Source organism: Balaenoptera musculus, chromosome 12 (assembly GCF_009873245.2).
Source record: "Balaenoptera musculus isolate JJ_BM4_2016_0621 chromosome 12, mBalMus1.pri.v3, whole genome shotgun sequence".
Lineage (NCBI taxonomy): Eukaryota > Metazoa > Chordata > Mammalia > Artiodactyla > Balaenopteridae > Balaenoptera > Balaenoptera musculus.
In genome coordinates, this window is record NC_045796.1 from 31,754,500 (window position 1) to 31,775,206 (window position 20,707).

The following is a 20,707-nucleotide window of genomic DNA, read 5'->3' on the forward strand; positions in this document are numbered from 1 at the left end:
GTGTTCTAATATTCAAAAATAGGACTTTGCATAAAGACAACTAGACCTTTATGGCAGATTATTATTTGGGGAAACGATTGTCTAAATTCCTCCATCTCCCCTTGAACATATTCAGGGACTGACTTGATTGCCAAAACATAGAGTTTTCATTGAGGAAGGTCCAGAAGGAGAAAAGACTGCTCCTTTTTGGCCTCGGTGAACTGCAGAAAGGAGGAGAAAAAAGAAAGTGTAGGAGAAACCATCAGATATTTGTATCCGTTTTTATGTCTCCGGCAGCCCAAAACATGTTAGGTTCATGAGACAATAACTTATGGGGGTACAGGGGAGGTGGTCTTGCATTGTGAACTTGGGGAGGAAGCTATCCTGATCCAATGTAAGGTGCAGTCATAGACACAGAGCAGAGTGGTAGACAGATGGAGCCCCTGAAGTTAGCTTTCCTGAGCTACTCAGTTTCCCTGTGGCCTGGATCCTGAGCTCAGGGCCAGCAGTGTGAGAGAGGAAATCCCACAATAGGGGATAAGACTGGATTTCAGGGCCAGCCAGATAGACGGAGGATGTCGTGAGAGACTCAGAGGCTGAGGTGGCTAAGCCAGATGGATGGACCTTGAGTTCACCACTGGTAGATTTCAAGCTTGGAGATGAATAGGGCAATTCCATGAAAGGCAGAAAGGAACTTACTTCTGAGGCCAGAAGATGTCAGCCAGTGCACACTCACGGACAACAGGAGGTCAGGGATCTCTCCCCCCCAGCCCCACAAGGTCAGAAACTCCACTTCTTTTAAACCTGGACTCCAAGCAATAGAGAAGGAGGGGGGAGACACTCTATGAGAACTAAATATTTTCATCCTAGAGCGTCTGAACACTACTCCAAAACATCACTCACATTGTAAGGTCACACTAGCCTTTAAACAGGACTAGATTTTGGTTAAATTTTTTCCCTGTCAACCAGCATATGGTGACTCTTCTGCATACCTGAATATAATGCAGTTAATTATGAGATAAATTTTTTAGTCTGCTGTCCATGTGTCTTGTAAACTACAGGCAATCTACATGGTACCTGGGTGGCTAGAGAAAAGAAGAAAGATCAGAACTGAGCAGAATTTGTTCTCACTCAGGTTTAAACATATGGCAGGACAAATCATGTTATTACATCCTTACATCTAAAGTCTCTCTAAGCATAGTTTAGTGTAGCCGAAGCCCTTAGCATTTTTCTAACATAAGCTTAAACAGGTCCAGATAAGTTTAACTTAGCATTTATTGAGCCCTTCTCAATCAGACACATTGGTAGTTACTGGTACAAAGATGAGTAAGACAAGGGTCTTGCTCTCAAATTGCTCACAAGCATCTAAGTAAATCATTGTGATACAATATATGCACTAAAACTACTTTAAAAGACAGTGATGTCAACGTACGTTCTGAAGTTAAGGTCCATCAGAACAGAACAAAGATCTATCAGCCAGTCTTTCACTAAGACTCTAGTTGACAATGTAACTGAATCTCAGTAATGTGTCTAATAGTACCTCTACTGTGGTTTAAAAAATTATATTTTAAAATTCATGGGTTGTTTTACATGGTCATTAAAATGCTTTTTTTCCTGCAATCTAATTTTTAAGACTAGTCTGAATTCTATCACATTGGGACCTATAGGCTTGCTGTAAATTTTCAGAGCAAGTATCAACCTATAATTGAAGCACTTTTCACTTTTCTAAGCATATTTCATGTGTTATTTCACTTAATCCTTACAACGGGCATTAAATTATCCTGTTATCAATGAAAATGAACAAAACAGAGTTCACGCAACGTGATGCAAGGGTCCGCCTCTGACTACTGTGCACACTTCCTCTTCCCTGTGCTTTTCCTAAAGCACCTGGCAGGTCTTTCCATGTAGTACTAGTTTATACAAATTGGCTTTGTTGCTCCACATTTACCAACGTGTATTCTTTAGAACACTAGAACTATATGCATAGGCTGCTGGTACTTTCTGTTTTGATTAAAGTTTTTTTTAAGTAAAACTAATCCTTGAAGCTTTTGGTATATTAATGTGTACTGTGTATATTTCCAAAGGACATAACAGTGCTTAGTACTTTCTAAGCGTATAAACTGTTTTGTAATGGAGCTTTCCAGGTCTATTAGGTTTCTCTAGAGAAACAGAACTAATAAGATATAAATAACATATATAATATATTACATATATATTAAATATGTATAATATTTATTGATTTATTGATTTTAAGGATTGGCTCACACAATTTGCAGGCTGGCAAGTCCAAAGTCTGCAGGGTGGGCCAACACTCTAGGGACCCAGGGAGGAGCCAATATTCAGTTCAAGGCCGAAGATCTGATGTTGTAAAGGAAGTCTTAAGGAAGTCTTCTGGAGAAGTCCCTCTTGCTTGAGGATGGCAGACTTTTGGTCTATTCAGTCTGTCAACTGATTGGATGAGGCCCACCACATTATGAAAAACAATCTGTTTTTCTCAAAGTCCACAGATTTAAATGGGGCAAAAATACCTTCACAGAAATACCCAGAATAGACCCAGGCAAACTAATACGTAAAATTAACTGTCACACCAGTAGATTAGGATTCCACAGAAATCACCTTAGAAAACACTGCCCTGGCTGGATTATCATCTCCTTAAAGGCAAGACCTGGGTTTTTAAGTTCTTGTATCCTTCAATATCTTGATTAATTGATAGTAAAAGACTGTAATTATGATAAAATGGAATGAGCACTGGATTTAGAATCAAAAAACGTGGAGTCCAATCCTGGCTCAACATTCTAGTAACTTTGTGGTTTCAAGGAAATAATTCAATCTCTATTCTTATCAGGTTTGTTACATGTGGACTGGGAGTAATCATAACTATATCAAATTAAATGAGAAGATACGTGAAAGTGTTTGGTACATACACTTATGAATTTAAAAATGTTTCATAAAGCAAACAGTTAAAACTCCATGACAATGTCAAAGTATATCTCTGAAAATCAATACACTTCATGTTATTTTTGTCTGTTATCAATACTTATTCATTTTGTTTTTTTAGCCAAAAATGAAACACATGTCATTTTAATGTTACCAAAATGGGGTATAGGACAAACCATATGAAATTGTCAATGTTTAGTAGTTTTTGAATTACAAGAATGGCAATTTCATTTGGTTTATCCTAATACGAATAGGTGGTAAAATGCAGGGTTACACTTGAGGTTATTATAGCTAACAGACTTGTTATTGCTAATTAGGACTTGGTAGGCCCCATTCATTATTGTCTCTGCCTACAAGAAGATTTTATTCTGGGACAGAATGACTCAGAGTGTCAAACAGAACTGAAAGAAATAAATTTGATCACTTATTTGATTTGGTGGCAACTTTTAACAAATCTCCTTTATCTAGGTTTTTATTCTTACCGTGTATTGCAGGAAATGGTTATGAGAGGTCTGAGGGGAAAAGAAACTTCTCTTAATAGCCATTCTGGCTTCCTACTGCTCCTTGAACATACCAGGCACATTACTTCATAGCTTCCCCATGCATCTGCCTGGCCAGCACGTCATCTCCCCCAATTCTTTATCAGGTCTCACCTTCTCAAGGAGGCCTAACCTGACCACCCTATTTATTATTTTTAACAAACTATCCTCCACATTTCCACTACCCATTGTCCTGGTCCTTTTTTATTCTGCCTTATTTTTTCTTTTTATCCATAGCATTTATCTCTTTCTAACATATATAATTTAATTTTCTTATTTGTTGTATCTATTATTTATTGTTTATCTTTCTCACCAGCATATAAGCTTCTCAAGGGCAGGGATCTTTGTTGATTTTGTTCACTGATTATCCAAAGCCTCTAGAACAGTGTCTGGAACACAGTAGGAGCTCAGTAAACATTAGTTGAATAAATAAATTTAATGAGAAGATCTTGAACAGGCAAGACGTGTTGTTGAATGACTAGGAAAAGGTAGTTGGTTCCAGACTCAAAGGGACAGCAAGAGAGGAAGATATTTCGTATCAAAGTAATCGATTACATATTTGATTCTAAATTTCTGTTTTTATTTTGTGGAAAACTCTGCTGAAATGCTGTAAGAGACTGAAGTCACAATCTGAGGTGATAGCTGATGATGAAATCATCAGAATAAGTCCATTTTCTGAGATGACATCCAGACAGATCGGGAGGAAACATATGAATCTACTGCCAAAGCCAGTTGATCAGAGCCACTGTGGACAATCTGTTTCCGGTTTTTTCAGTATCCCAGAGTAACAAGATTAAGCATTCTTTTTTCTTCCCCCTTAAATTGCTAATGTGTGTATAACTTATAAAAATATTCTTGGACCTAACCAATGAATAAGGACTGTAATAGAGGCAGACCAAATTTAAAGATCAGGGCAACCACAAACCATAATGGAGGGTGCTATTAATGTGACTAACTCATTCTGGCAGGAAATATAGGAGTCAAACCTCCAAATCACAGGGCAAAGATCAACCTGACACAATCCACAAATTTGAGTCACTGAAATTGTGCCCAAACCCAAGTGAAGCAGAAACAATTGCCTTGTTCATTCAAGAAGAGTGCTTTCTATGTGATTGAGAGAGGGCAATGCTACCATGGCAGAGCCTCTGTTGCACATATTCTAGATCTGGTAACTTATTGAATCCTCATAACAACTCCATGAGGTGGGTACTAAATGATTCCCCTTTTACAGATGAGAAAACTAAGTTGTAGTTTTAAGAAACTTGCTCCAGGTCACACAGCTAGGAAGCCAGGATTTAAAGCCCGGTGGCTGTAACTTAGGAATTCATGGTCTTATCAATTCACTACCACCTCATAACACAACAGAGAAGAGATGATTCCTTGGGAGACTATTATAAACAAACTTTACAGCTAACACATTAAATAGAGAAGACACTATGCAAATCATTAGGCAAAATTTTTTAATTTCTAGAAATAGGAAAAATTGTTTAAGGTCTTTGTTTATCCCTTAGACGTATAGAACATTATACTTTAGTGGAGTGAGCCATATGAGATGGACTAGCTAGCCGCTCCAGATTTCTTCTACACCTACGCATTTTAATTTACACACTGAGAAACATAATATCGTAGAATAACAGAACCAGCCTAGGTCTAAGCCTGGTGTCATGATTTACTAGTTGTTATTCAGCTACGTTTACAACGTGGATTTGGGACAAGTCAGAATTGTATGAATCCTCTGTCGTTGGAAGGCTGAGGTTTGTTCCTGTCTTGAAGTTTGTTCAAGCGTGAGTCCACTGATTGAGGGAGTGATTGTGGTCTTCCAAGGGTGCTGTGTAAAAAGGAAGTTGTTTCTTCCAACAGCCTTGTTTGTGTTTTTGAAAACTGTTTCAGTTTATGTCCTGTCTCCATTCCCAGGCCCAGCCCTCTCAAAGTAAACAGATGACAAGCAGTAGTGGTAGGGTAGTGGTGATGCAGGGGTGGGGATGGAGGTGGAGGAAGGAAAGAGATGTCCCTAGGGCAAGAAGATTTCCAAAGAACCCAAATGTAATTTGGAAATAAACTCAAGTGCCAAAACCAGATGGGATTTATAGCATCAAGATCAGTCAAATCTATAAGCATAAATATAGACTGAGAGAAATTTCATGTACTTATTCTAAAATGATCAAACACTGATGGACATTCTTATACTAAATGCCAGTTAAATTAATGGCTAAAGATGAATTCTTGGCACATAAATAGGTACACCTCTTTATCCCATTCATCTCTAGCCATCTGCTTCTACTTGCCCAGAAAACTCATTTGTTTCTGATGTTTTGTGGAAGAACAGAATCTGAGCTTCCTTAATTCAGACTATGGCACTAAAAACCATGAAAGGAAAGCAAAGAAGGAAGGAAGGAAGGAAAGGAGGAAGAGAGGGAAGGAGGGGAGGGGAGGGGAGGGAAGAGCAGGGGAAGGGAAGGGAAGAAAGGAAGGAAGGAAGGGAAGAAAGAAAGAAAGAAAGAAAGAAAGAAAGAAAGAAAGAAAGAAAGAAAGAAAGAAAGAAAGAAAGAAAAAGAAAGAAAGGAAGGAAGGAAGGAAGAAAGGAAGAAAGAAAGAGAAAGAGAGAAAGAAAGGAAGGAAGGAAGAAAGAAAGAAAGAGGAAGAAAGAGAGGAAGGAAAGAAAGAATAAAAAGAGAAGGACGAACGGAGAAAGGCATTGAAAAAATAAATTTCCATAATCTTAACTAAATCTGGAAAATAAGCCAACATTTAAAATTTCCCTTCTTTCCAAGTCTGCTCCCAAGACCTTAGCTGACCCCATCTGGGTTAGAATGTTCTCTTTCTACAAACAAGAATTAATTGCAATCCTTGATTCAGTAACATTGGAACTCACAAAAATGTCCCTCTTGTATGCCTGTCTACCAAAACACGTACAACTAAAACCAGAAGTAATATGCGTTTCCTCTATTTAAAAAGCAAGTAATTCTGTAGTATTAAATTATCATTTATATACAAAGCACTTGTCAAAACTTTAGTTGATCGCATACTTTGATGTCAGCAGAATAAAAAGGAAAGACAACTGCATCACCTGAGAGATGATATAGTTCTATTGGCCAAAAGACAAAAAATAACTCAAGAAGACTTGGGGTGATGACTGGTCATGGATGCTAACATGGATTCTTACCACACCCACCTGAGGCTCCACTAATTCTCAGCTACACATTTTGGGTACCAATTTGTAAAAAATCAAGGCATTTATTGAAATATCAAGTAGTCATTTCCTGACTTACTCCAATAAGTTAAATTTTCTGATAGAAAGGGTTTTTTAAATCCTTAAAACATAAGTATTTTCCTGAAAATTTTGAAATTCACCTGAGAAAAACATTTGACTCTGAACCAAAGTAATGTGGATTGACATTTCTCCAAATCCTATGTTCAAATATTACATTCAAAGGAGAGCTATGCCCAGGGGCCATGAATTAATAGAGTTTACTGTTATAATCATTGGTTGATGTGATTATGTGTGATTTTAATAATGTGTAATATATATTATATATTTTTTATATGTAGATGTAGTTTATATATAAAATGTTTATATATGTAGTTAAATAGTACAAACATATACATGTAGTTTGGATAGTGTTACAATGAGTATGTGTTTCTTTTATGGTTTAGAAAAAAATAAATTATTTCCATTCTTGGTGGGGGAAAACTACATCTTAGTAAATTCAGATTTTGAATATACCAATTTAGGAATTAAAGTTGTGCCAATATAGTACTTTAATTTTTAAAAAATAAAAGTGCCATATATATGTTTACCAACTTCTAGGAATTTTCACAGAAGATACACTTTGAACAAAATTACATATGGATTAGGTTATTCATTGCTGTATATTTGTAACTACAAAATATTGGAAACAGTTAAAGGCCCTTACATAAGAGATTGACTTAATTAACTATGGTAGTCAACAGATTTTGACAAAGGAGTGAAGGCAATACAATGGAGCAAAGGTAGTCTTTTCAACAAATGGTGCTAGAACAAGTGGGCATCCACGTGCAAAGAAAAAAAATTAATCTAGACAGAGACCTTACACCCTTCACAAAATTAACTCCAAATGGATCATAGACGTAAATGTAAAACACAAAATTATAAACTCCTAGAAGAGAGCATAGCAGAAAACCTAGATGGCCTTGGGTATGGTGATGACATTTTTGATACAACACCAATAGGCGTGATCCATGAAAGAATAACATAACTACACTGAAGGGGGAAAAATTAATACAAGTCATTTTGGAACACAGAATTGTGATTATAAATTTTTAGTCTAGAGACACAAAGAACTAAAAATATTTCTTGAATTCTACTTAGTAGATTTGTTTCTCTCAACCGTGTTGGTTAGTAATTCCTTCATTCTTCATATTGTAGGATTGAGCAAATGAGTAAATATGTTGATAATGTTGGGAACCAAGTTTCTCACTGTTGGAGAAGGAAGATACCATTATGAAATGGGAAAGAGTTAGAAAGAACCATGTAGTACTGAATGGTAATTGAACTCATTGCATTTTACACATGTAATTATAAATATAAATAGAGATATAAATAGAGACACATAGACAAAGAGATGTAGCTATAGATTGTACTCTTGTTGACTAAAGGAGCCTAGATACAATGATATGCCAGAAGTAATTAGGGCACCAGCACCCACTAAATGGAACCAGGGCTCCTTGGAGAAATGGCTGATTCCAGAGTTAGCACAGATAAGTACAAGATGAGCTTAAAACATTATTTTTGGTATCAGAAATTAAGGAAGTGCTCAGAAAATAATGAGGATATGTCAAAAGGACACAAGAACCCACCTGTAGGAGCTTGCACAGGCCAAATTTGGGGCAATTTGAGTACTTAACTAAACAATGATTCTGTGTATTTTAATCAATTGGAATAAAAAAGAATCCGTGAGTCTATATAAATAAGAAACAAATAATAGGGCTTCCCTGGTGGCGCAGTTGTTAAGAATCCGCCTGCCAATACAGGGGACACGGGTTCGAGACCTGGTCCGGGAAGATCCCGCATGCCGCAGAGCAGCTAAGCCCACGCGCCACAACTACTGAGCCTGCACTCTAGAGCCCGTGTGCCACAACTGCTGAGCCCGTGAGCCACAACTACTGAAGGCCGTGCGCCTAGAGCCCGTGCTCCACAATAAGAGAAGCCACTGCAATGAGAAGCCCGCGCACCGCAACGAAGAGTAGCCCCCGCTCACCGCAACCAGAGAAAGCCCGCGCACAGCAACGAAGACCCAACGCAGCCAAAAATAAAAATAAATTTAAAAAAAGAAGCAAATAATAAACAAACAAAAATAAGAAGGGAAAGCTTTTCCTTACAGTAGAAAGCTAATAAATGTAGAAGGAATAATGGCAGTATTTAAAATCACCCTTTTGCAATTGTCATAGTAAAAATTGAATCAGGGAAGAATTATTAATGGATACTAAAGACAGGTGAAAATTTAATGAGAAACAGAATATTGATAGGGGCTTGAGTATCTCCCCACTAATAACTTCTAAATTATAAGGAGAAAGTACTATCTTTGCAGCAGAGAAACCTGGTGAACACCAACTTAACCAACTGACCAAATTTGGCATCAATAATAATGGCAAAATCGAACATCTTGTGCTTCCAGAAGTGAAGCACCAAGGACACACTATCACTGATGTAGTGTTCCTGCCCAAACTGCAAAACATGTATCCAATCATAAGGACATATCAGACAAACCCAAACTGAGGGACAGCCTACAAAATAAATAGCCTGGACTCTTCAAAACGTTGACATTATTTGGTAAAGGCTGAGGAACTGTTGTACCAAAGAGGAAAGAAAACTTAATGCAATGCATGATTCTGTTTTGCATCCCAGAAAATAAAATCTTTTAAAGGACATTATTGAAAATGAGAAAAAATTAAATTGATCTGGAAATTAAATAATGATATTGTATCAACATTAAACTTCCTGACTGTGGTTGTGTGACTTAATGTCCTTGATCTTAGGAGATACACCTTAAAGTTCTGGGGTGGTAAATGGGCATAATGACTCCAGTGTACTCTCAGAAAGTTCAGGGAAAAAAATAAAGCTATCCATAAACATACATAGAGAGAATATTAACAATCAGTGAAGATGGGTGAAGGTTAAACAGAGTTCTTTATACTATTCTCACAACCTTTCTGTATCTTTGAAGTTCTTTCTAAATAAGTATTTTTTAAATGCAACTAACTTTATTATTTACATTTTCAGATTTTTAAAATAAGACAAGATCATTATTTAAAAAGTAGGCTACATACTGAAAGTTATAAAGTAACGATTGTAAATCCCCTGTAATTCCATGAATTGTTAAATCAGTGGTGTCTTTCCTTCAGAATGATTTTACACATACATATTTCTTTTTAATGGGATAAGATTATACCAAAAAAAAGTTATACAATCTCTATGCAAAATATGCAATTTTAATGTTTCTCTGACTGAAATTTTTATTTCTATGTTGAGCACCCATTTGATCTGATATCAAAAACAATTTAGTTGCTTTAAGAGAAACTCAGAAGCAATGAGGGCAACCACAGTTAAACTCAGTTCAAGGATGTAACCATCCTTCACTTGTCTCCCCCCAAAGTGGAGTCTAAATTCCAGGTTATCTTATCTAGTTTCCAGGCCACAGTGGGGCAGGGGACCACTGATTGGAGGAATTCTATCTGTATACAGGGCATCAACATTTTTGCCACATAGCTGGAAATAGTTTCCAATTTTTGTCTTGTTTTTCAGCTTCTCTGAATTGTACATTTTAAAACTAACTCTATAAGTAGAGTTAAAAAAAAAACCCAATGGCCCTAAGCTAATATTTAAATTACTTATAATTAATGACCATAATTCCATTGAAGTCCTAATAGAAATAGTTTGTTTTTTTGAAGCTCATGCCACAAGATTTTTTTCTCACCAGCAAAGCCTGTGTCCCCTGTATGAACTGGTCTATATATATCAGAAATGAATCTGGAACATTGCCAGTCTGCAAACCAAAAATCTGACCAATGGTATTGCCTCCCAAATGAGTACTGGGATCTCTTTGCTTAATAATCACATTTTGAAAAATTAAAGAGATACATATATAGTTTTTAAAAATTTGTATGCAATGCCAAAAGTCACAAGATAAAAATTTTATCTCCCTCTGTCTCTTAGTATTAATTCCTGCCTCTCTCCACCCTGGCTTTAGTGTACAAATCAAGGTTGACAAACTTCAGACCGTGGGCCAACTCTAGCCCCCCAACTACTTTTGTAAATAAAGCTTTATTGGAAACAAGTTACTCCAATTCCTTTTACATATTATCTATGACTACTTCCTTGATGTAATGGCAGAGTTAATTAGTTGCAGCAGAGTCTGTACAGCCTGAAAAATTCTATTATCCAGCACTTAAAGAGAAGTTTTGCTAGCCTCTGAAAAATGATAGTATACTATACATGCTATTCTACCACTTCTCTTCATTTAACAATAGTCATACAGTCAATATGTAGATCAACTTCTTTCTTTATAGTAGTGGAATCGCATTCCATTGTTTGCTTAAATAAACACCATAATTTGCTCAACAAGCCTTTTAGGTTATTTTCTGGTCTTTGTAAAAGATGATATTTTCATGCATTTGTGCAAAGTATATCTGTTGGCACCACTTTTACAAATGAAATTACTGAATAAAGGTAATGTGTACTTTTTATTTTAATAAATATTGCCTGATTGCCAAGTATAAAAAGTTTTATAACAAAACTGATGTAGAACTGATTCAAAAGGGAGACCTACTTCTCCTACTCTCCCTTCTATTTAGATAATGCTGGGAAGAAAAATATAGCCCAGGATTATAAGAGAGATAATAAATATAATAAGGAAAGAACAACATAGCACAATCTCTGGCAAAAAAAGTGTACCTTTAAAATAATATGTTTTTATTGAAATGAAAAAGAGAAGAGAATAATGAAAATTATACAACATGGCTTTTAGAGGAGTTAAGGAAAAATAGAAAACTTTGTTTTACATTCTCCTGCAGAAAAAATCATTTACAGTTTGCCAAAGTTGTTTTATATATTAAGTTAAATAATGGTTTCAAATGTGGGCAAATATGTCTTTAGTTGCAAAATTTCAGAGACAGGCTGTTCTTTTTCCTGATAAAAGTCAAGCCCAGTAAGAAGTTCCACATCACGGACCCGGGCAACATGTGCGTTGAATCTTTCTTCAATCCAAAGAGCTTCTGGTTTATTTTCCTGAAAAAGAAAAACAAAAGACTATTTTCCCTGGGGCATGATTTTTCATTAACAGAAAGATCTTTTATTACTTAGAAGTTGTCCTTTTTCCTGTGTTTTTTTGGTTGTTGTTGTTTTTGTTTTTGTTTTTTTTACTGAGGTATAATTGACATAAACAGCATTCTATTAGTTTTAAGTGTACAACATAATGATTCAGTGTTTGTTCCTGTGGTTTTTATTGCCTTAAATCTTAATTTGATACAGCTAAATTTTGTTGTATATTAAAAGAAAAAGAAAAAGTACAAAGTATACTATAACAAATACAGACTGCCATAAAGTCATAAAGTACAGCCAATTTTATATTTACTTCAGATACAATTTTTTTTTAAAACTGAGACATTAAAGATGAAGTTAAGTCCCCACATTCCTCTACTCAGAGTTAATCGTTACCATGAGTCAGTGTGAATCCAGTCTGTGTTTTCACACTTTTACTGCACATCAGTATACAATATATAGCATTGATTTATGTTTTCAAATTTATAGAAATCATGTAAGTGGCATTCTATAATTACTTTTTCCTTCAATATTATGTTTGTAATCTATTCATAGTGAAATATCTAGATCTAGTTAAATCATTTGTTTTTAGCTATGGTTTGTGGTAGCACAGTTTATTTTTTTCATTGCCATATTGCTAGTATTTTTGGCATTATAAATAATAGTGTCATGATAAATTACCACATGTCTTCTGTGTTCAAGAACATGAGTTTCTAGGATATAGAAATGGAATTGCTGGGTCATAGAGTACATGTAACTTTAACTTTACCAGATATTAAACCTAGCACTCCTCAAAGTGTTTATACCAATTTATAGTTCCATTGGCAATGGAGGATAATCCCCATTTACCCACATCCTTACCAAACCATGATGTGAAATAGTGCTTTATCCCTGTTTAAGTGTTATTACCCTGAGTTTGACTGAGTATCTTTTCAGATATTTCTTGGCCATTTGACTTTCAATAGGTTTTTAACTACATATAAAAAACAGTATAGTTAAAAATAGTATAATAAATAGTATAGTAAAAACAATTTTGTATACTATATATACTGTATATATAAAGGTTAGTGCAATAATTTAAAGCCATGGATTTCTGTGAAATTCCTTATTCTTTATTTATTAATTTTCTGATATTCATATGATATTGCTAAATTTCCAGTTAAATTTTTAAAAAGTAAGAAAGTTTACAAGTTTGTTTAATTAGATGGGTCTGCTTAAATGACTTTCAGTTGACTTCAGCATACTGGTTCACTTTTTTAAATATGCAAGATTAAAATAGGCAGCTACTATTTGAGCCAGAGAAAGTATAAGACGAAATCACTGTTTGTTTCGAACCTCTAAAGTATTTCTCCATGTGAGATTCATGAGGTGAGTTATTACTTTTTTAAATAAATATGTGATGTACTAATATTAACTCATATTTCTAATGGGAATCCAATTCAGTCTTTTTTCCTTGCCTGCACTATTTCACATTTTAGTAACATTTAATAGTTTTGATGACTTTTTTCATAAAGTTTCCCCCCCGTGGCTTTTATAACTCTATTTTCTCCCAGCTTATTTGGTATCCATCTAACTGAATGTTTAGGGAACACCTGACAGTCTTCACTTTTTTAAAACTGCAATGAAATGATCTTAATGATCTTAAATGAAATGAAATGTACTTAAATGATCTTAAGTACAACATAATTATAACTAGGCAGGGGTGATACTCAAGCTATTCCGTATCAGATAGTTCACCAGCACCAATCAATCTGAACAGAAGCCAGCTGTAGACAACTGCTCTAGCTGTACCACTGCATCCCAAGAGAATAAAAGCCTTGTGTATATTGAGTTTTTATGAGCCATATTTAAATATACGCTTTTAGATTTATATATATATATATATATAATTTATTGATTGATTACATATGTATTAGACCTGTTGCATAAATAGAAGTATTGTATACACCTAAAATACAACTCAATTTGTTCGTTTTTTGAGGCGATACCAGTTTCAGTACTTTTCTCCCCTAACCACCTCCTTAATCTCTTCCTTATTCACTTACAGTCTCGTTATCACTGCTGTCACACTAATGAAACCATTTTGTCAAGGATGACCTAACTGAGTAGAATTTTTGTAGACCTTTCACTTAGCTATTACCCCAAGCTTCTGAAAGTTCCTTCTTTGTCTTCCATAGCTCTGCTTACTTGTTTGATGACACCTTCTGTTTCCTCAGCTGACTTTAGTTTTTTCCATCCTGGAAGAATAGACATTTCCCTCCATCTGATCTTTGGACCTCTTCTCTCTATTTTCTTCCCTTTGGAAATTTTATTTCACTCCCATGATTTAATACCAAATCTATCACTATAGTTCTGTTCTCTTCCAAGTTCCATAGCTGTATTGTCTACCCCTAATTCTATTTACAGTACAACTGTGTACCCCCAATTGCATTTCCAATATATACTAAGTTACAATAATGATAGTCACTTGGAGTTATGGCAGTGTTCTCATTTATCTGACAGGAATTCAGCAATACAAAGTTGAGGGGAAAAAAGAAAAAGGAGGAGGAAAGAAATGATGGAAGAACAAAGGAAGACAGAAAATATATAAGGAAATAAGAATCTAGTTCCCTACATCAAGTGTGAGGTGGAATTGTGACTCTACCATTTCTACAACTGGTATCTGTTCCCTTAAACATTTTATAGTGTGAGTACCTTCCCCCCACTCAGTGATTAGAATATTTAAAAGTGCAGAATTTTCATACAACATGACCCTTAAAGAAAGCCTATTTCCTTGGGTGCTTAAAGCACAATTACCTGTTCTAATGCTGGTGGAAATGTTGGCTGAATTTCACTTATTAAGGTACAGCTTGTGTATGTACAGTACTTTGTGGGTGATTTGATTCTGGGTGATTTTTTCTGTAAACAATTTCACTTTATTTTGACTTTAGAATGTAATTCCTTAAAAAATGTGATTTCTTTATAATGGCTACCATTTGCTTACTATTTATTTAGAATTCTTAGGGGTTTATATGAAATATCTTATTTAATTTTCAAAACAACATCATGAGGGGGTGAGTTTTTTATACATTTGAAGAAAGTGACACAGTTGTTTACCCAAAGAGGCCAAATCAGTAACTGAACCCAGATATCCAACTCTAAAACTCATGCATTTGCATTCTATTCTATACTGCTTCTCACATACCCTCCTAGATATTCAACTAGTTTCTTAATCGGAAGACCACCAACAGCAAATGTATCCTTCCCAAAACAACTGATTGTCTTATATATTTCCTGGCCAATCACACCTAAATTTTCAGTCACCTTTGGCTCTATCATCCTCTCTTCCCTCCCTATATCTAATTGACAGTCACATCTTATTAATGTCACAATCTCTCTTATAATTATAGCTTGGTTTAAGTTTGTTTCATACTCATCATATTATGCCTCATAGTTATCTTTATAGATATCATAGCCTGATTACTATACTGCCAATTCCTTAACATTTTGGAATATGTACAATTTATTAGTGATCATGTCTTATTCAATAGAGATGATGCCCTGTTAATTTTGAGATCATCTCCACGTTGGATGTTCAGGGAAAGCTTCATACCGTTTGTACTTTACCTTGAAGTGTAGGTGGAATTTTTAGCAGATGGAAAAGAAGGGCATTCTAGAAGACAGAAGAGCATGAGCAAGAACATGGAGGTAGGGAAAATCAAGGGGTGTTCAAGTAATTTCAAGAAGCTCAGTTGGCCTGGAACTTGCGTCTGCAAAGTCAGCTGAGGGTAAATGGTGAAGAGCCTTAAGTACAGGCTGGGAGAGTTTTGTTTGTTTATTTTTGTAGTTTTATTCAGGGTAGATAGATAATCAAATGGATGAGAAAGGATGTCATCGTGAAAAACTAAATTTTAAGACGAGCAACTTGATAGTGAAATACAGAGGTGAAGGGGAGGAGGACAGGAGATAGTAAAACTACTTAAGATTCATTTTCAAAAGTCCTGATAGAAGACAATAAGGGCCTAGACCAGGGATAGCAAATCATTTCTTCTTTTCGCACCCATTCTAACCAATCCAAAATGGCTACCTAGAACCTCTATGATAAAGAACTATTTATTCCTGATTCAGTGGAAAAGAGCACCACACCGTATCAGTCACCAAAGTCTGCCACTGGAAGAGGAAGTGAAGAAGGACGGCTTCCCCTTGTCTTGACTAAATAAACTTCTGACAGGACAAATAGGAAGAGATTTAACTACACAACATCTCCTGATAGCTTCTTGTTTGGAAACTCTTCCTCATTCTAGGACTATGAGTGACCCACTGCTTAGCCTCTAAACTTTGCCATCCATCTTGAGTCACTGAAAGCAACCATTCAACACTCAAGTTCAAATCCTATCTTCAAGACTCAGCTAGAATGTCACCTTCCTTACCAGAAAGTATTTTTCCTTTGAAATCCTACTACATTTTATCTGTCCCACTTTGTGCCACTTATTTTTCTTTCTTTTATTTTACTAGGCTTCTAAATGATAGACTATGAGCCTTTTTTGCTAGAATTCATATCTGATTTATCTGTGTATTGCCCATAGCACAGAGTATGGTGAAGGCAGTTATGTGTTGAACACCTGAAATAGAGATGAATCCCAACCTGGCTTAGAACCTAAGCTTTAATTTCCATCTCTACTAGCCCATGGGATTTTCCATGTGAACGCCCATTTCTACAAACCAGGTGTGCCTACACTTAATTATCCTACCTACCTGCCAAAATAATTCTCATTCCTAACTTCCCTCTATTTTCCCCCTAATTACCTGCATTTAAAATCTCTGATTCAGCTTTGAGTCTCCCTTTTCCTTTGGCTCTTGCATCCAGCCAGTTGCCAAGTCCCTCCCTTCTTCATTTCCTCCACAGAAGAGTCTTCCTAATCCTTTCAATCTGTTCAAATTCTGCCCATCCTTCAGGGCCCAGCCCTACTCCCACCTCAATTTATGTAACCTTTATTGGTTATCCCAGCCAAAAGTGTTTTGAATTTGAAACACTAAATACTTACAACAGTATGTGACAACGAATCCCAACTTTGTAATGTCTCTTACTTCTAATTTTTAAAATAATTCTTATATGATCGACTGGCCCATTTATGTGTCTGTATCTCATTTATATATCAAAGTTATATATGAACTCCTTGAGGGCAGACAATGTATTCTTCTTTGGTGCATTCGAAAAAGCTTCTATCATGATACTGTTTACTTAATAGGTATTCAATATATTAGCTGAATGACTTCACTAAAACCCAATTACCAGAATACATATGTTTTTCTATAAAGAACATATATGAAGTTGAAGTAACTATTTACATATAATTTGGCTTGATCCAAAAGGTTTTGAGGTGGCCTAATACATGATGTTAAAAAAGGAATGTTATTCGAACTAACTTATTTTGTAAATATATATATGTATTTAGGTAAATACATATACACATATATATACACATATATATACACACTATATATATATGTATTTTCAGACCTCATGTTTCAAGTTGATGGAATTTTTATATTTACATATTCATTTAAGAAACATTAATTTAGTGCCAACTTTGGGACAGAACCTTAAGGCTTGCATTCAGAATAAAAAGCCTAATAAGATACAACCCCTTTCCTTATTAGTGAATGTGAATAAAATATATCTAAATAAAATATATGACATGCATATATAAACACATGTTCATGTAAGCATATACATGTTTAAGTTGATATTAATTACATAGAGATCAACAGTCTAAGGAAAAGTTCAAAACTGAGGTCATATTTACTACAACTCTAACCCATGAAACACCTAAAAAATATACTGTAGTCAGAGCCACTTTTATGAAAGCCCAGATGAGCTCTGACTAATCGTTTTCTCAGGGCCCAGGGCCTCTCCAGGAGCATACTCACGGGACAGCTCTCCACGTTGGTAGGTCGGTGAGGGATGACAAAGGGTAAGACGTCCAACCACCCAGAGCAGGCGTCGGGGGTTTGGCTCTTATTTTTACAACTGGTCAACACCACGAAGTAGTGTGTTGGGATGGGAACACTGGTGTTGACTACATATCTAAAAACATAATTGAAAAGATTTGAAGTTATTATACTTTTGCTTCTGAAGATTAGAAATGTCTTTATATATTTTTAAAGAAATGTCAAAGTAAAATTATAGTAAAAGAAAGTAAATAAATAGAAAATACAAAATCTTACCACACATTTTTAAACCTTAATGAGCCTGAATCAAGATTTATAGAAGTCCAAGCCTGGTCATTTTAACATCATGGGAAAGTATTAACATACAATGAAAAGCAGAGCAAGGTATTCTGCCTCTCAGCTTTGTTGACTTATACATCACAGTAACGTTTCCTAATAGAGCAGGGGCTGGAAATGAAGGAGCTGGGATTTCAACTCTAGCTGCGCACTTCTACTAGACGTTTGGATGTGTACTAATCCTCTAATAGTCTAAGACTTTCTAGGTTTCCTCAACTTTAACATGGAGGTTTTCCTATGCTACCAACTTCGCAGCATAGACGGGGACAAATCCATACAACTGATATGACAGTCCTTTAGTCTCAGATAACAAACGTGAAAGTGCTTTTAAAAGTTTCAAGTGCAAAATAAAGGTAAGCTATTAGTATGAGTCCACTAAAAGGAAAATGAACTGGTAGAAGTAGTAATGTATTACTGTGATTTAGAATCAGAGCTAGACTGTCTGGGTTCTGGCTTTACTACTTAGTTTTGGAACTTAGACAAGTTAGTTAACCTCTCTGTGCCTCAGTTTCCTTTCCTAAATGGGAACTAATGGAATCTAACATGTGGATGTTTTTCAGATTAAATGAAGTATCTGTAAATTCTTAGAAGCATACCTAGCATGGAGTAAAGTGCTATCAAATTGTTTGCTAGGATTATTAAATGGTGAAAGACAGGATCAATAAACATTGAAATAAGGACAAGGCAAACAAAATTTAAGGCCACACACAGTGATCATGAATGTTATCTTATCAGAAGGTATAAGTAGAAATCATTGCTTTACATAATCTAGGCTTAGACAGTACAATAGTTTAGTACTGCCCATTTTGATAATAAAGAGAAATCATGGATGACACTTCTAAAACTCTCTATTCCTGTGTGCTGGGTTCAAAAGTAATTCTTAGCAACATGTATGACCAGGTTTAGTACAAAGATGTACAGTTTAGTAGGACTAGTTTTCTATAGGAAGCCTACACTATCTCCTGGGAGATAGTTTTATGAATCATCCACTATCCAAAATATTGGGAAGTATTTTGAATAGTCACTTCTTGATTTTTTTTATTTATTGCTGAACTGGTTCTCTATTTACTGATAGCACAGTGAGTCTTCCCTACCTCCTTAACCTTGACAAAACCACGTTTTCCCTTTCACATTAGTTTAGAAATTTTCCAAATAAAAATTTTGCTAAACTATTCCTGGACATTTTTTTCTTTGCCTATTAGTTTAAATCTTTGCCATAGAAAATTTTTGCTAAATATTTAGATAGACTAGTTGAAAATAGTCAACAATTGCATCTCTATATAAATATGTTATGTAATGTTTAGAATACTGAGCTTTAATTTTAAATATTGAGGTTTCCCCTTATGATACCCTACTGCCAAATCAAAAGTCCATTTGGTTTCAAATTACTTACTCTGTAATTTCATCTGGAGCATCAAAATGACCATCGTAATTATAATCAAATATTGGTCCACTAACCACATTCACTCCATTTCTTTCCATGGCATGTTTTACAAGAAGAACACTATGGAAGTAATTCCACATTGCTAAAAATAAAAGAATAAAGCGTTAAAAATGTCTGCCTCTATTGAACATGGAAATATTTTCTATTATAAACAGGTCCATTTAAATAGCATCCAATTCTGCTTTAATACTTGTCAGTGGTCATTGAGTAATACTGCAAAATAACCCATGCGACAAAAATAAACAGCCACATTCATGATAGCTTTTTGTTGTTGATGTAGTTACAGTCTCGGAATGACAGTTAAATATGTCTCCAAATGCTTCCCTAGGGCTGAGCTGCTTTGGGGACTGTATTAAAAAATGGTCAGAACACACATACTGCCTTATTAATTGTGACTCTAAGGACAAACACTTTTCATTTACTTATGGTGAGTATCAGTAAAATTTTCTTTTGTGGTTAGCTCTAAAATTAGGATTAAAAAATTATCAAAATTCTAGCAACAAGTCACCCAAAGTTGAAGTAAGTTGGAAAGAATTTACATTAGACATCCTTCCTGTTTCAATATTTAAAACATTAGAACAGGGACTTCCCTGGCAGTCCAGTGGTTAAGACTCCATGCTTCCACTGCAGGGGGCGCGGGTCCAATCCCTGGTCGGGGAACTAATATCCCGCATGCCACAAGGTGCGGCCAAAACAAAAAATTAGAACAAAATGACTGGTAACAGGAACAAATTGCAATAAAAGATGTGTTTAGTTTAGAAGTTCAAGGAGTCACTTGGGTATTTTAAAATTAATAATCTAAGTATATACTTACTTTTGAATGCTTCATACATAGGGACCAAATTACTTGTAATTAAAGCATCATATTGACTATCAGAAGTTCTATTGTTTGCTGCAAAACAAATGAATTTTATTAAATCTAGCTATAAGAGAAAGTATGACATTCTACATAATAGGCCCATTAGTATTACATACCAATGTAAATTTATTAACACACAAAACACAGAGATACAAAGCACTCTCCAGTGGAAGTCATCAATAATGCAGGCAGTTTTATGCATTTGATTGATACCTATAGTGGGCTGGTGACCCTCAAGAAGATAGGTCCATGTCCTAACCCCCCATTACCTCTGAATGTGATAGGTAGGAAAATAGTGTCTTTGCAGATGTCATTAAAAGTTCAAGATGAGATTATCCTGGATTTAGGGTGGGTTCTAAATCCAGTGACTGGTGTCCCTATAAGGA

At 35.3% G+C, this 20,707-nt stretch overlaps 1 protein-coding gene across 3 annotated transcripts in view; it reads right to left on the reverse strand.

The window, feature by feature from the left end:
* Window positions 1–11,383: 11,383 nt before the first annotated feature.
* Window positions 11,384–20,707, reverse strand: part of ENPP3 (ectonucleotide pyrophosphatase/phosphodiesterase 3) — a 94,638-nt gene continuing 85,314 nt past the window's right edge. The window contains exons 23-26 of one of the 3 annotated variants that reach the window (XM_036871130.1): window positions 20,277–20,354; window positions 19,412–19,544; window positions 17,662–17,818; window positions 11,384–11,718 (exon numbers count right to left, since the gene is read on the reverse strand). In XM_036871130.1, coding sequence (XP_036727025.1) covers window positions 11,548–11,718; window positions 17,662–17,818; window positions 19,412–19,544; window positions 20,277–20,354 — 539 coding nt within the window. In that variant the 3' untranslated portion in view covers window positions 11,384–11,547. The remainder of the gene's footprint in view (window positions 11,719–17,661; window positions 17,819–19,411; window positions 19,545–20,276; window positions 20,355–20,707) is intronic. The other 2 variants (XM_036871132.1, XM_036871131.1) reach the window with 2 other exon arrangements.